Below are 15,953 nucleotides of genomic sequence, written 5' to 3' on the forward strand. Positions count from 1 at the left end.
TTATTAGATAAGAAATTGAAAACAAGAGGGAAAAAAGGTAATTCCCAAACTAGGCTCCCATAAGGGGGGCACAGTGTAGGGATTAGAAAAAAAACACCTCATCACAAGTAACATATTAAAAACATCACAAACACATGTGGGAGGGGGGAAGGGTTTCGGGGAGGGGAGGTGTCCCAGCTCAAACACCGGGGGGGGGGGCGCAGCCAGCGGGCGTGTCGCATCACTCGCGGCATACTGTTCTGTGACGAGGGACGGAGAGGGGGAGGGAGTCCAGAAGGCGTTGAGTCCAGGGGGTGTGTGTGTTATGTGTCTTGTGTGTGTGTGTGTGTGTGTGTGTGTGTGTGTGTGTGTGTGTGTGTGTGTGTGTGTGTGTGTGTGTGTGTGTGTGTGTGTGTGTGTGTGTGTGAGCCCAAGGACTCCATCGCCACCCAGACTCAACAGTGTCTCTCCCGTCTGATGCTGGTGACGAGGACACGACCATTGCCGTGGAGCGACCACAAAGAGTTCTGATCCAGAGATAAAGTTCACGGGAGGAGGAGGGTTGGGGCAGGGTGGGGGGGGGGGAGATATCAGCCTTCCAAGGCCGATGTGGGGGAGCCGAATAAAGATATCGATTGCTTTGGGTCAGGCCGACTCTGCAATTTTCGCCCGCCTTAAGTCTCTCTGGTACTCTCTGCAATGTTCCACATTGCAGATTCCAAATAGCCGAATTAGCCGAATTCTGGAATCCTGTTATCATAATCCCAAGTATGTAGACGTCTTCAACATCCTCAACGGAAAGTATGGCGAGACACAAAGGCCTCCACTCTGTCCAGGAGTCCATCACGTATCCCACTGAGAGCGTTCCGTCAGGGCAGGCGGGCTCTCCTTTGTCCAGTTTTCTCGTCGAGAAAATCTGATCAGTTGCGTTAAGAGACCAGCCAATCAGATCCATGATTTAGGTTTCGGATAGAAATGCAGAGAGAGGCTCTGACAGATTAAGAAAGAGACAGCACAGGACAGAGACAAAGAGCAGAGGCAGGAGAGGTCAGGGCCGGGAGGGGGCAGAGGGAGCAGAGAGCAGAGGGAGGAGAGACCGCCTTTGTTGGAGAGCAGCAGAGAAGGGTAGGGTGGTGGAGGTTAGGGTGGAGGTTAGTGTAGGTTAGGGTGGAGGTTAGGGTGGTGGAGGTTAGGGTAGAGGTTAGGGTGGAGGTTAAGGGGGAGGTTCGGTGGGCAGCCTGGGCTGGAGGAGGTTGGGCTGGGCAGGCGGGGAGAGGGGAGTGTGTTCCAGGCTGTCTCCATCCTCCCTTCACTCTCCTTCAGGACCTCCAGGCTGCCCTTGTCTCTGCAGGTCAGTCCAGTCGGTCCGTGATTAGCTGCTTGGTTAGAAGGCTCAGAAGAAACTGCCTTTAAGTCTGTTCCACGGTTATGAAACTGGCTGTTAAAGTGTCTTTCAAGGTTAAGAAACTGTCTTTTTAAGTCTGTTTCAAGGTTAAAAAACTGGCTGTTCAAGTGTCTTTCAGGGTTAAGAAACTGGCTGTTTAAGTGTGTTTCAAGGTTAAGAAACTGGCTGTTTAAGTGTCTTTCAAAGTTAAGAAATTGGCTGTTTAAGGGTGTTTCAAGGTTAAAAAACTGGCTGTTCAAGTGTCTTTCAAGGTTAAGTAACTGGCTGTTTAAGTGTGTTTCAAGGTTAAGAAACTGAATATTTAAGTGGGTTTGGTCATTAAGAAACCGTCTGTTTAAGTGTTTTTTTTAGTAATTAAGAAACTGTCTATTTAAGTGTTTTAATCATTAAGAAACTGGCTGTTAAAGTGTCTTTCAAGGTTAAGAAACTCTCTGTTTAAGTGTATTTGGTCATGAATGAACAGTCTCTCTAAGTGTTGACTTTGTATGGTCTCTCTACACAAACGTTTCATTCCATCTGTTTGTCCTCTTGAACACCTCACTTCTCCACAGGAGCTGGCATCGTCATGGCGATCAAACTGACCATGCTGCTGTTATTGGCCATTGCCATGGTTACGGTGTTGGCTCAGAAACGACGGCCGAAGGCCAAAGCGGCCGACGAGTGGAACTACAGGGATGGCTGTGAGCTCCGGAACCCCTTAATGCCCGACCCTTAACCTCTGACCCTAACTCTGACCCTTAACCCCTGATCCTAACCTTGACCCTTAACCTCTGATCCTAACCCTGACCCCTGATCCCTGACCTTTAGCCCCTATTGCTCACTCCCAATCTGTCAGAAAGATACCCTCTGTGTCTGTTTGTCTGTCTGTCTGATCACCTGTCGGTCTATCTGATTCCCTACCTGTCTGTCCCCCAGCTCAGAATGTGAACACGCGAGGCGTGTCCAACCTGACAGAGGTTCTGGACAACTGGAGGTATGACATCATCACCCAGATCAAAGGAGCGCTGCAGAACGACCACCAGTCCCTCCTCCCCGACTACCACAGGTGAGTGGGCGGAGACTGTATGACTAACACAGGTGAGGGGGTGGAGTCTTTATGACCACCACAGGTGAGGAGTGGAGTCTGTATGACCACCAGAGGTGAGGGGGTTGAGTCGGTATGACCACCACAGGTGAGGGGGTGGAGTCTTTATGACCACCACAGGTGAGAGGGTGGAGGCTTTATGACCACCGCAGCTGAGTGGGCGGAGTCTTTATGACCACCAAAGTTGAGGGGGCGGGGTATGTATGACTACCACAAGTGAGTGGGCGGAGTCTGTATGACTAACACAGGTGAGGGGGCAGAGACTTTATGATCACCACAGGTGAGGGGCGGAGTCTTTATGATGAAGGGGCGGAGTCATAAAATCTCTTAAATACTCCGCCCCCTCACCTGTGGTAGACAACCATCAAAATGTGACTCCATCCGTACCTCGAGTCAGGCGTCCTACCCGCACGTCACTTAAACAACAACTCTGAGCTCATCTCTACAGTGTCTGTTGGCCTCACGGTTGGAGGCAGGTGTGGTCAGACCAGGGCCGGTCTCCGATCCTCTGCAGATGTACTTAACAGTGGAGCGTGGCAGGGCCTGGTCGACACATTACAGCGTTTCATTATCCTGCGTTAGTGAGTACGGACGGCCGGTGAGGCTGAAGCCCTGTCTGCTGTGCTGACTGTGTGATGGGGCTGGTTGGTGCAGTCTGATCCGTCTCCAAGCTACGGCTGTTTGGATCAACAGGTTCCCCGAGGGTTCTCCAGTCCTGGGAAGGTTCCCACTTCCCACAGCAATGCAGTGTTTGCTGCCCACTGTGGTGGACGAGGTTATAAAGACTCTGTTGGACCACACCCTGCCATTATGGCTGTGAGGGCCAGGGCCGGGGTGTGGGGAGGAAACGGAACAGCTCCTGACCGAACTGAGGTCTGGACTCGTCCGGGCTGGATATAGATCTCTTACATTGAAGTTGAAGTCCTCTGTTAACACTTCTACTCAAGTGACTTCATATAGTATAGGCCAATATCAAAGTCATATCATCAGTATCATAAGTATCTTAAATGCTTCATTGGGGTAACCTGTTCGAGTCTCAACCATTACACAAAAAATGTGGACTGGGGGAGTATTTGTGCAGCACTCTCCTACGTCCTCATCCACAGATGAGGTGTCCTCAAGCAAAGGCAGGCGAAACCCCCAACTGCTGCACTGGGGCCGCCCACCGCGAGCGCTGGACCATATGTTCAGACACGAGCACCCCAAGGCCGCTAGTGTGCCAAGAGGGAAAAAGTGATGATGATGATGATGAGTATGCCTGGTAGTCTGGATTTATTTGTTCTATTTGACATTGTTTTTTTACTTTCTTATTTGATCCCATAATAGTCTGTTGTCCTGGCAACATAATAATATTATTCCACTGTTCCCCGTCGTGGCTTCATCCTCCTCTTCATCTTGCTCTGGTTCAGAGCGTCACCCAACACTGCCTCTGTTTCTGTGAGCTCTCATTGTGTTACGCTTGCCTCTGCCCCCCCTTGCTGCCCCCTGGTGGTCGGTTTTGTGGTGGTTTCTGTGGTCTGTTGGGGTTCACCCTCCGCAGCACTAACCAGGTCATGTGACCTCTCCCGCTCCAGGATCCAGCCCCTCTCCGAAGCCCTGGATGACCTCTACAAAGAGTTCAACGCCCTCAAGTCCCACCTCGGCGAACTCACCGAAAAGTTCACCGCCATAGAAACGTTCATCGATGAGGTCAAAGCAGGACGCTCCAGTAGCCCCGCCCCCGGCCCCGCCCCTGCCCCCGCCCCCATTCCAGGTCCGACCAGAAGGAAGGTGATCAGGAAGAAAGTCATAAGCCACTGAGCAGCCAATTCCATCGCTTCTTTTATCGTTGTAATCCCACCCATATAAACCCAACCCACCAGCAGCTCCTCCCTCCGTTACCTCCTGAATATCCTTAAGGTAGTTAGGCTAATGATAATGTAGCTAATGCTTTTTCGGCATCGTTACCCTCTAGTTACTGCTCCTGAACATCCAATAGTCATGACTAAATACACAAGGACACCCTCAAACTATAGCCAGGTGTATGAAGCTAAAGCTAAGTTTATAACTAGAACCCACTCTAGCTAAGTTCATTACTATAGCTTACTTTAGCTAGGTTTAAGCCTAGAACCAACTCTATCTAGGTTTATAACAAAAGAAACCTCTAGCTGAGTTTAGAACTAGAACTAAATAAAAAGCAACTTTCTCCTCCTTTCTATTGGATATGCACAATGTCTTTACTGCTACCTTTAATAAATACAATTTATTGCAATAAAATGTTGTTGCTGTTTGACTAAAGCACACAATCATAGGAGTTGATCCCCGCCCCTCTCCTCTCCACTCCACCCCTCTCCTCCCTTCTCCTGCTCTCGTCTCGTCTCGTCTCGTCTCGTCTCCTCCTCCTCCATTCTCTCCTCTCCTCTCCTCCCCTACTCTCCTGTCCTCTCCTCCTCCTCTCCTCCCCCTTTCCTGTCCTCTCCTCTCCCCTCCACTCCTCTCCTCCCCCTCTCCTCCTTTATTTTCCTCCCCTACTCTCCTCTCCTCTCCTCTCCTCTCCTCTCCTCTCCTCTCCTCTCCTCTCCCCTCCCCTCCCCTCCCCTCCTCTCCTCTCCTCTCCCCTCCCCTCCTCTCCTCTCCTCTCCTCTCCTCTCCTCTCCTCTCCTCTCCTCTCCTCTCCTCCTGGAGTGATGGTCTGAGTTGCAGTAGCACATCGGATCCTCTAAAAGGCAGCATTGCTGCGTCAGAACCAGGTCTGTTTCACGAAGGAAAGAGAAAAAAAGAATTAGAGAAACCATATTTGGGTGGGTTCTGATAGCCTCTGTGTTAAAATGAGCATTTCACAGATAATATATAGTTTTTGGCTGGAGATCAACTATACCTTCTAAATGATACAGGAGGTGTTTCTACAACCGTGAAAACATGCCTTGTTTGGTATAGAGATGTGAGCAAGTCAAACAACATTAACAACAGTCTCTCTCCCTCTCCCTCTCTCTTTCTCTCTCCCTCTCTCTCTGACCTAGAAAGATAGAGAGACAACCGATTAGAGAGACAGACAGAGAGAGATGAACTGACCGCCGTGGAATTGTATCTGAATGTTAGCAAGACCTTAGCAGAACATTGACGGAACATTCAAATGTTGCCAAAACCTTAGCAGAATGTTAGCAAAACATTATCATAATGTTATCAGAAAATGTGCATTTTCTCAAAATGCTACTAAAACGTTAAGGGAGAGTGAGCAACACTGTCCTGGATCAATAAAGTATTATTGTATCTTATCGGCATAATGCTATAAAAACCTTACGTTAGCAGAACATTAGAATGATGTTACTAACTTTCGGATTTTAAGTAACAAACAGGGGTAAACTGTGCAATAAGAACCTCTGAACAACACAGAGCTGAGTTAATGAACTAAATAAACAACTCAACCAACATGTTAACGAGTTAAATTAACAAGGGGACAAACATGTTAACGAGGTCAATTAACAACTCAATCAACATGTTAACGAGGTCAAACAAGGGAACCAACCAGCATGCCCTCAGGTCTTCATACAACCTGCCTCACACACAGGGCTCCGGTCTGTCACAACCTGCCTCACACACAGGGCTCCCGTCTGTCACAACCTGTCTCACACACAGGGCTCCCGTCTGTCACAACCTGTCTCACACACAGGGCTCCCGTCTGTCACAACCTGTCTCACACACAGGGTTCCCGTCTGTCACAACCTGTCTCACACACAGGGCTCCCGTCTGTCACAACCTGTCTCACACACAGGGCTCCCGTCTGTCTTCTCAGCGAGCAGCCGGCGTCGGGAGGACAGTGAGGAACGACTCATTCATATGAATTCCTTCTGGTTCAGAGTTGACTGCTTGAAGTTCTTATAGTGTTTTCCGAATGCTTCCACACTTAAAGCGAAAGCTTAGACAGAAACATCAGATCCTTAACTTGTGTAACCATGTGTAAACACTTGGGGTTTTATCCTGTAACCCATTGTAAAACACTAGACATTGTTTCTTACATTAGACACTTCACCATGCTTTCTCTTAGTGTGTAATAGTCTTTTCTCTTTAGGAAGGTTCCTCTCTCTCTCTCTCTCTCTCTCTCTCTCTCTCTCTCTCGCTCCCCTGTGTGTTGGTGGAGCCTGTAGTGGGAGTGCTGATGGTCTTATATGTAGACATGAGGACATTATGGTGCAGGCCAGACACTCACTCATCCACATCACCTCCAGCTGAACCCCTCTGCTCTCATACCAGGAAACAGGGGGACACTAGCATGCTAAATGACGATCCTTTATCTTCCTAACTATGAGGTCAAATCTAAACTGAGGTTTACTAATCGATGATTAAATCTAAGCGGTGCAACACATCTGAGATGAGTTTTAAACTTTCCTTTTGCCATCTACCAAACTCTGGGGAACCCTGATCCATCTTAGCAGTATATATAGTGAAGTATAATAAGGTGTCTTTGGAACACACACAGGCACGATGTCTTGGGAATGTCTAAACGTTGCTTTCGCCACCATGTTACAAACTTAATTTTATTAGCCTATACTTCCACCTGGCGGTACAGCAGGAAACGGCAACTGAAAACCAAGCGGAAGGCTTTTTCCTCGGGACCGTTCTTTATATATCATTATCTTTATATAATATACATTGTATATAATGTTTATCTGTAGTATATATATAACTATAAATATCTTTAATATATACATATAGAAATTACGTATCATATCAATACATCCCCTGCCTACACCATCAACAGGAAAGCCAATCACATCCATTAACCAATTCTCGCTCACAGAACTCACGAAGAACACGGATCATGTTGAAGATATGTTGTTTATTAACTCCGGCTAACAAGCATAGCTTGTAAGGGACCGTGCTCTAACAAGCTAGGCTTGTTAAAGACAGTGCTCATCATTTCCATGAAGCCGCTGATAACCTGAACGATACAGAGCTGTAAATACAGGCTTCTGTATTATAAAGTCTGAAGGGTCTGAATTCAGGCCGACCCTGACAGTAAACACAGGCTACATTAGGCCGAACAAATACGATGTAATGAAACCAAGCTTTGCAGTGTGTGTGTGTGTGTGTGTGTGTGTGTGTGTGTGTGTGTGTGTGTGTGTGTGTGTGTGTGTGTGTGTGTGTGTGTGTGTGTGTGTGTGTGTGTGTGTGTGTGTGTGTGTGTGTGTGTGTGTGTGTGTGTGTGTGTGTGTGTGTGTGTGTGTGTGTGTGTGTGTGTGTGTGTGTGTGTGTGTGTGTGGAGCGGTCACTCGAGGAGCTGAACCGCCTCCCTGTCCGCCGCCGCCCCGCGAGGCCCGGGCGGGGTCAGGGCCTCCTGGTTCCTGAGCCCGGGCCTCCCAACCTCCTCTCTCCTCAGCCTCCGCTCCCTCTGGCTCCACAACAACCCCAAGATCTCCTCTTTCCGCACGGCCATGGCCTCGGACCTCCTCCTCCGCTCCTCCACCTCCTCCTCGTCCTCCTCCCGCCCTCCTACTCCTCCTCTCCTCTGCGACCCGGGACGGGTCGCCCCGGGCCCGGCGGAGGTTTTGCTCCCGGAGTTCCGGGCCACCGGGAGCCGCTGGCTGATGTCTGCGGAGATGAGGCGCGACTCGAGCGGCGGGAGGAGCGCCACGGAGCCCCACAGCTGGCCGGCGTGGGACACGTCGGCGGGCGAGGAGCCGTGGAACACAGTGAGGTGCACCTCGTAGCCCCGCGGCTCCTCCGACCCCCGCTGGGACATCGGTTTGAGGAGGCGCTTTGTAAAGATGTGTAAAGATATTGAAAAAATAAGTACAATTACGGATAAACAAATCAAACGACTCCGAACAAAAACATTAAACTCTACGAATAAACTCTGACACGGAGTTAACTGGCGCACATCCTCCTATGTTGTCTGCTCTGGTTACCATGGAGACGTGGCTCCGCCCCCTGCCGCGCAGGGCCGTTTAAATAGAGAGGAGCCTAGCTGTCAGCATCCTTCCTGCCTCTACCTGCTCAACTCAGACCACTCATACTAGTACCACTGCTACTACTAATACTGCTACTTTTACCACTACTACTACTAATCCCACTGCTACTAATACTGCTGCTGACCAGGTGAGTGGGGATTTTTTTTTGTCCAATAGGAATAAAAAGTCTGGCTGATGTTTTCTAGAACTGATGTTTGATGAGACATCGCATTGGATTGATTTCGTATTGGACATCGTATGTTAGATTGATCTGGGATTCTGACAGCTAGCTGGAATATGTCTGGGGTCAACACAGTAGCGTCGTCGTACTGAAGATCGAGGTGTAGTTGGGTGTAGTTGGGTGTAGTTGAGTCTAGTTGGGTGTAGTTGGGTGTAGTTGGGGGGTGTCGGCGTGTGACTGGAGGGTTTTGGTGTAAACGTAAAGGTTGACTGCCCCGCTGCCCTTATAAGGCAGGGCCGGTGGTTAGCATGCTATCAGGCGCGGGGCAGCCTAACATGGGCATGGCCCTGGGCCTTCTGCTGGCCGCCGCTCTTATCAACGTCTTGCTTTACATGTTTAATGTCCTCCGCCGCCAGAAGAACCAACATCTGAGCAGCATCCATCAGTGAGTCGACATGCAAAACACACACACCTGGGGTGAGGGAGGGAGGGAGGGAGGGAGGGAGGGGGGGATAAAGGGAGAGGGAGTGGGAGAGGGAGATGGAGGGAGAGAGAGAGGGAGAGGGAGAGAGAGAAAGGGAGATGGAGGGAGAGAGAGAGAGAGAGAGAGAGAGAGAGAGAGAGAGAGAGAGAGAGAGAGAGAGAGAGAGAGAGAGAGAGAGAGAGAGAGAGAGAGTCTGTGATGGATTGAAAGAGGGAGTGAATGAGCTGGTAGAAAATGCTAATTTTACTAAATGTGTATTACATATGATTATGACCTTAAAAGGTGTGTGTGTGTGTGTGTGTGTGTGTGTGTGTGTGTGTGTGTGTGTGTGTGTGTGTGTGTGTGTGTGTGTGTGTGTGTGTGTGTGTGTGTGTGTGTGTGTGTGCGTGTGTGTGCGCGTGTGTGTGTGTTTGTTACAGGTCAGAGGTCACAGTGAGCGGTGAAGCCGGCCTCTCTAACCCAGCAGTGCTGTACGTAGAGAAGGGCTCCTCTGATGTCATCACGACCCCACTAGACCACGCCCACTCAGACCACGCCCACTCAGACCACACCCACCCGGATCAAGCCCACCCCGGCCACGCCCACTCTGCTGACATGGCAGACCCCAGCGTTGACGACGCCAAGTTCCTCTTCCTGGAGAACGACTTCAGCAGCAGCGTTGCGCAAGCTGATTGGTCGGCCAAGAAGATGGTGTGGATCCCTTCGGAGAGGGAGGGCTTTGAGGCTGCGAGCGTTACCAAGGAGACGGGAGATGAGGTACCACTTCCTGTCTGGACCGCATGCTAATAAACAAGCGGACAATGCTATCAAAAGTGCTATCTTGATGGCGCAATATTAGGGATACCTGGACGGGGCTGACATAATTGCTACTTTGGTTACACTAGCTTTAGTGTTACCCGGAAAATGATAGCATCAGTTGTTCCCAGATGACGCTAAAATTAGTTTACCTGGACGATTCTAATACCCCCAAAGAGGTCGAGCGCTGTGGGACTACTGGATCCTCCGTGAGGCGAGAGAGGGTCAGAGGGATGGGGGCTGGGGTCTGATGCTGCCCTCCTCCTGCAGGTGCTGGTGGAGCTGTCCAACGGGCAGAAGCTGGAGGTGAACAAGGAGGACGTCCAGAAGATGAACCCGCCCAAGTTCAACAAGGTGGAGGACATGGCGGCGCTCACCTTCCTGAACGAAGCCTCGGTGCTGCACAACCTGAAGGAGCGCTACTACTCCAGCCTGATCTACGTCAGTCCCCCTCACACCCCCCTACCCCACCCTACACCGTCCTACACCGTCTTACACCAGCCTACACCACCCTACACCACCCTGCACAGTAAACAACCTTACAGAACCCTACACCACCCTACACCACCCTACACCGTCCTAAACCACCCTACACCACCCTACACCACCTTACACCGTCCTAAACCACCCTACACCACCCTACACCACCTTACACCGTCCTTAACCACCCTACGTTACCCTACACCCCCATACACCCCCTACACCACCCTACACCAGCATACACCACCCTGCGACCCCATACACCACCCATACACATCCATTCCCCACCCTACAGCCCCACCCTGATAGTATTGAGTAGTATCACTTGGTTCTGCATACAGGGGTATAATATGGTAGCACAGTACTACTAACCAGTGGCACTAACTAGTAGCACTTACTAGTAGCACTAACAAGTACTGTGTGTGCAGACGTACTCGGGGCTGTTCTGTGTGGTGGTGAACCCCTACAAGATGCTGCCCATCTACTCAGAGAAGGTGGTGGAGATGTACAAGGGGAAGAAACGCCATGAAGTCCCACCACACATCTACTCCATCACAGACAACGCTTACAGGAACATGATGCAAGGTCTGTCTGTCTGTCTGTCTGTCTGTCTGTCTGTCTGTCTGTCTGTCTGTCTGTCTGTCTGTCTGTCTGTCTGTCTGTCTGTCTGTCTGTCTGTCTGTCTGTCTGTCTGTCTGTCTGTCTGTCTGTCTGTTTGTTAATATATTTGGGCAGGTTATCTATTTACATCTCTGTAAGAGCTCCATACAAGGAGTCCTGGAGAGCTGCCTAGCATAGTTTGACGTAGCCTAGCATCCCTATACGCTATAGTCAGCCATTATTAGGAGGGACATACCTAGCTGCTTCATTCTTCAGTAGGAGAATGTTTTTACCTAATTGCAGATGGGTCCTCACCTTCAGTTACTGGTAACTGGCTAATATCACTTAATATAGTGTCTCTCTCTCTCTCTCTCTCTCTCTCTCTCTCTCTCTCTCTCTCTCTCTCTCTCTCTCTCTCTCTCTCTCTCTCTCTCTCTCTCTCTCTCTCCCCCATCTTGTGTTTTTCTGCAGACCGTGAGGATCAGTCCATTCTTTGCACGTGAGTACACACATCCTGCTACAACTCACATCGCTTTAAGCCCACCAACAACATCTGCTTTAATATCGAGGTAAATGAATAGCAGACACCCAGCCTCCGATCACAGTGTGTGTGTGTGTGTGTGTGTGTGTGTGTGTGTGTGTGTGTGTGTGTGTGTGTGTGTGTGTGTGTGTGTGTGTGTGTGTGTGTGTGTGTGTGCCCAGAGGGGAGTCAGGAGCTGGGAAGACGGAGAACACTAAGAAGGTGATCCAGTACCTGGCCGTGGTCGCCTCCTCCCACAAGGTCAAGAAGGAAAGCAGCCCTGTGAGTACTAGGCCCACAACCCTTACCTGTCCTAGGCCACGCCCACAACTCTTACCTGTCCTAGACCACGCCCACAATCCTTACCTGTACTAGGCCACGCCCACAACGCTTACCTGTCCTAGACCACGCCCACAACCCTTACCGGTACTAGGCCACGCCCACAACCCATACCTGTACTGGGCCCCGCCCACAATATCTATAGCTGCAGTGGGCCACGCCCATATATATGCAAGTTAAAGCTGTAATTTGTAGTTGCTAATGTTGTGCTACGATGAGGTCATCTTTGTGTTCATAAAGAATCTGTGATCCCTCCTCTGCAGCAGCAGCCGGCCGGATCCCTGGCATACGTGAGTCCTGGTTGAGTTAACCCTCATAACAAGTCTGTTTTTAACCAGTTGAACCAGTCTGTGGTTAACCAGTATACCCAGTGTTCACCCTTCCCTGTGTGTCCACCAGGGGGAGCTGGAGAAGCAGCTGCTGCAGGCCAACCCCATCCTGGAGGCCTTCGGGAACGCCAAGACCAGCAAGAACGACAACTCCTCCCGCTTCGTGAGTGATGTCGGATGTTGGTGTTGTGGGCGTGGCCTACCAGAGCGTGATGTCAGCGTGTGATGTAACAGTATGGTGTCACGTTGTGATGTCAGACAGTGATGTCACAGTGTGATGTCAGCGTGGTGAACTTTGACCTGCCTATGGCCGATTTCTCTCCGTCTCGCAGGGCAAGTTCATCAAGCTGAACTTCGACGTGACGGGTTACATCGTGGGAGCCAACATCGACACCTGTATCCTTCAGGCTCTGGTCTGGAGCCCCGGGCGGGTGCTCTAGTCCTCTTTACCGCGACCAGGAGCTGCTTCAGCATCACTCACTATTAGTCGCTTAGGATGAAAAGTCATTGAGGTAATGTCCGCGGCTACACGTCACCATGGTGACATTGCGGCGCTGCCTGAGGACCAGGACACGGCTAATGGGTTTAACCGGTTTGGTTTGAAATGATTTGAAATTTGGTTTGAAATGATTCACAGAGCAGCTTTCCATAGCCTCCATGTCCGAGACCCTCCGAGTTTGTGTGGTGATGGCGGGTCAACCTGTCCAGACTGATAGCCCAATGAACAACAGGTGTGCCGCCTCCCCCAGTCCCAGACTCCCATCCCGTCTGGTTCGGCCCTGTGAGGCTGCAGAAACCAGCCATCATCCATATCACCATGCGTCATTGAAATCACCATACTCATACATAATGATTATGATGCAATTTTCTATGATTTAGACTGTGTAGTTGGTTGGTTAGTTAGGGTTAGAGACTGGTGGTGTAGTTGGTTATGTTTAGGGACTGGTGGTGAAGTTGGTTATGTTTAGAGGCGGGCGGCCTGGTTAGTGCGGGTTAGAGACTGGTGGTCAGGTTAGTTAGGGTTAGAGACTGGTCTAGTTAGGGTTGAACCAGAGGTTGCTCTCCCTGACTGCGGCCCAGACCTGCTGGAGAAGTCCCGCTGTATCCGGCAGGCGGCGGTGGAGAGAGCCTTCCACATCTTCTACTACATGGTGGCCGGGGCCAAGGACAGCCTGCGAGGTTCAGCACTGCACAGATAACAGCTAGAACCACCAAGAACCATCTAGAACCATCTAGAACCATCTAGAACCACCTAGATACAGATAACATCTAGAACCATCTAGATACAGATAACATCTAGAACCATCTAGAACCATCTAGAACCATCTAGATACAGATAACATCTAGAACCATCTAGAACCATCTAGATACAGCTTACATCTGTGTGTGTGTGTGTGTGTGTGTGTGTGCACGTGTGTGTGTGTGTGTGTGTGTGTGTGTGTGTGTGTGTGTGTGTGTGTGTGTGTGTGTGTGTGCGCGTGCGTGTGTATAGAGGAGCTCCTGCTGGAGGACTTCAGCAGCTACCGGTTCCTGATGTCCGGTCACGTGGAGATCCCGGGGCAGGAGGACGACCAGATGTTTGAGGAGACGCTGGAGGCCATGGAGATCATGGGCTTCACCCAGGAGGAGAGGACAGGTACCCTTAGCACACCCTCTCAGCCCTTACCTCATCCTTAAACACTTAATGGACACAAAGAGACAAATGAGATGGGATGAAGACATGTCCGAATGTGTTCCTGTCTTCTGTGCCTCTGCAGGAATGCTGAAGGTGGTGTCGACGGTTCTCCAGCTGGGGAACGTCAAGTTTGAGAAGGAGAGGAACAGCGAGCAGGCCTCCATGCCGGATGACACGGGTAACTCCTCATCCCCACTCAGCTAACTAGGGTCCCCCAACACAAGCTAGCCAGACTTCTATACAAACAAGATGTCCTACAAAACAACGTTGCTAACCTCCTTCAGTACAACCTGGCTGAAGCCAAACCCCTGGGGAAGAGAGGGAGAGCTGGCCAGACATCTCGTTACAGCCGTTCCACTCCGATCAGACAGCAGAATGGTTCCCTCAGAACCCTGACCCCCCCCACCTCTCCCCCCCCCCCCCCAGCTGCCCAGAAGCTGTGCCACCTGCAGGGCATCAACGTGACGGACTTCAGCCGTGCCGTCCTCACCCCCCGCATCAAGGTGGGCCGCGAGGTGGTGCAGAAGGCCCAGACCAAGCAGCAGGTGGGTTCTCTTCTGGGGTCGGGACCCAGTGTCAGGTGGGCTGTGGGGGGTAGACCTCAAGACCCAATACCAGGTCGATTCTGTTGTCCAGACCCAGGTTCATGTCCTGGTTACTGGGTCTAGACCCAGTATTATGTCCTATCCAATACCAGGTCAGGGAGGAAAATGCATTAGCCAATTCCTCTCCCCCCTGATCAATCCCTTGTAACATAAGGTACCCCCTGTTTACCCCTCCCCCCCCCCCCCCAGGCTGACTTTGCCATCGAGGCGCTGGCCAAGGCGATGTATGAGCGTCTTTTCCGGTGGATCCTGGCTCGGGTCAACAAGACGCTGGATAAGAGCAAGAGGCAGTCCTCTTCCTTCCTGGGCATCCTGGACATCGCCGGCTTCGAGATCTTTGAGGTGAGGACCAGAGGCGCTCCACCGTTTGGTCTGTGGTCTCACAGCTTCAACTCCCCCTGGTTAACAGGGGACATAGCTTTGGTCCAGTCCTGCCATATTAACCACTGAGTATGTTCAGGAGTGAGCGGTCAGCTGGCCGGTCTTCATCATGACATTGATGTAGACGAGCGGAACACGTCTGATGATAAGAGTGGAAAATGGAAAACGCTCTCCAAGCTAACAACACCAGAACATGAGAGAGAGAAGAGCACTTCACCAGTCTGGTCGCCTGGTTAGGACAGCTGGTCTGGTCTTCATGGTCTTTTGCTGGTCTCCTGAGTATCTTCTCCCTGGTCTCTCCCTGCTCTCCTCAGGACAACTCCTTTGAGCAGCTGTGCATCAACTACACCAACGAGCGGCTGCAGCAGCTGTTCAACCACACCATGTTCACCCTGGAGCAGGAGGAGTACCAGCGCGAGGGCATCGAGTGGACCTTCATCGACTTCGGCCTGGACCTTCAGCCCTGCATCGAGCTCATCGAGAGGCCGGTGGGACGGACAGACACACACACACATACACACATACACACACACACACACACACACGCGCACACACACACACACACACACACACACACACACACACACACACACACACACACACACACACACACACACACACACACACACACGCGCAATGCTGTGGTTCTAGTGGGTTCTGTGTGTGTAGAACAACCCTCCAGGCATCCTGGCCCTTCTGGACGAGGAGTGCTGGTTCCCCAAGGCCACGGACGTGTCCTTCGTGGAGAAGCTGCTCAGCACCCACACCGCCCACGTCAAGTTCTCAAAACCCAAGCACCAGGACAAGCTGATCTTCACCGTGCTACACTACGCCGGCAAGGTCAGGGCCCGGGAGTCCCCTCTGCAGCTCAGTGCAGGCCTGGGGACGGAGCCCTCACCCTCTCTCCTCTGGCCTCCAGGTGGACTACAACTCTGACAGCTGGCTGACCAAGAACATGGACCCCCTGAACGACAACGTGACCGGCCTGCTGAGCAACTCCTCCAGCCCCTTCATCCAGGACCTCTGGAGAGAACGCAAGACCCCTCCTCCTCTAACACACACCAGGACTTAGTGCCACGGTTGGTTTCTTGTGTCCGCCGCTAATCCTGCTGACTCTGTTTCTGTCTGGTGTGGGTAGTGGACCGCGTGGTCGGCCTGGAGACCATCAA

The 15,953-nt window shown here is 51.2% G+C and overlaps 2 protein-coding genes and 1 pseudogene across 2 annotated transcripts; 2 read left to right on the forward strand and 1 right to left on the reverse strand.

Moving 5' to 3' along the window:
• Positions 1 to 1,183: 1,183 nt before the first annotated feature.
• On the forward strand, positions 1,184 to 4,724 carry si:ch211-76l23.4 (uncharacterized). The gene is made up of 4 exons (XM_060071812.1): positions 1,184 to 1,330; positions 1,936 to 2,064; positions 2,300 to 2,429; positions 4,043 to 4,724. Exons 2-4 carry the CDS (start codon positions 1,950 to 1,952, stop codon positions 4,266 to 4,268), a joined length of 471 nt encoding a protein of 156 aa, XP_059927795.1. The 5' UTR covers positions 1,184 to 1,330; positions 1,936 to 1,949; the 3' UTR covers positions 4,269 to 4,724.
• A 2,540-nt stretch (positions 4,725 to 7,264) lies between these two features.
• Positions 7,265 to 8,344, reverse strand: hoatz (HOATZ cilia and flagella associated protein). The gene has a single exon (XM_060071802.1). The coding sequence runs from the start codon at positions 8,185 to 8,187 to the stop codon at positions 7,714 to 7,716; it is 474 nt and encodes a 157-aa protein (XP_059927785.1). The 5' UTR covers positions 8,188 to 8,344; the 3' UTR covers positions 7,265 to 7,713.
• A 69-nt stretch (positions 8,345 to 8,413) lies between these two features.
• LOC132471745 (myosin-11-like) overlaps positions 8,414 to 15,953 on the forward strand; it is a 20,361-nt pseudogene continuing 12,821 nt past the window's right edge.

This window comes from Gadus macrocephalus, chromosome 2, assembly GCF_031168955.1.
Source record: "Gadus macrocephalus chromosome 2, ASM3116895v1".
NCBI classification, from domain to species: Eukaryota; Metazoa; Chordata; class Actinopteri; order Gadiformes; family Gadidae; genus Gadus; species Gadus macrocephalus.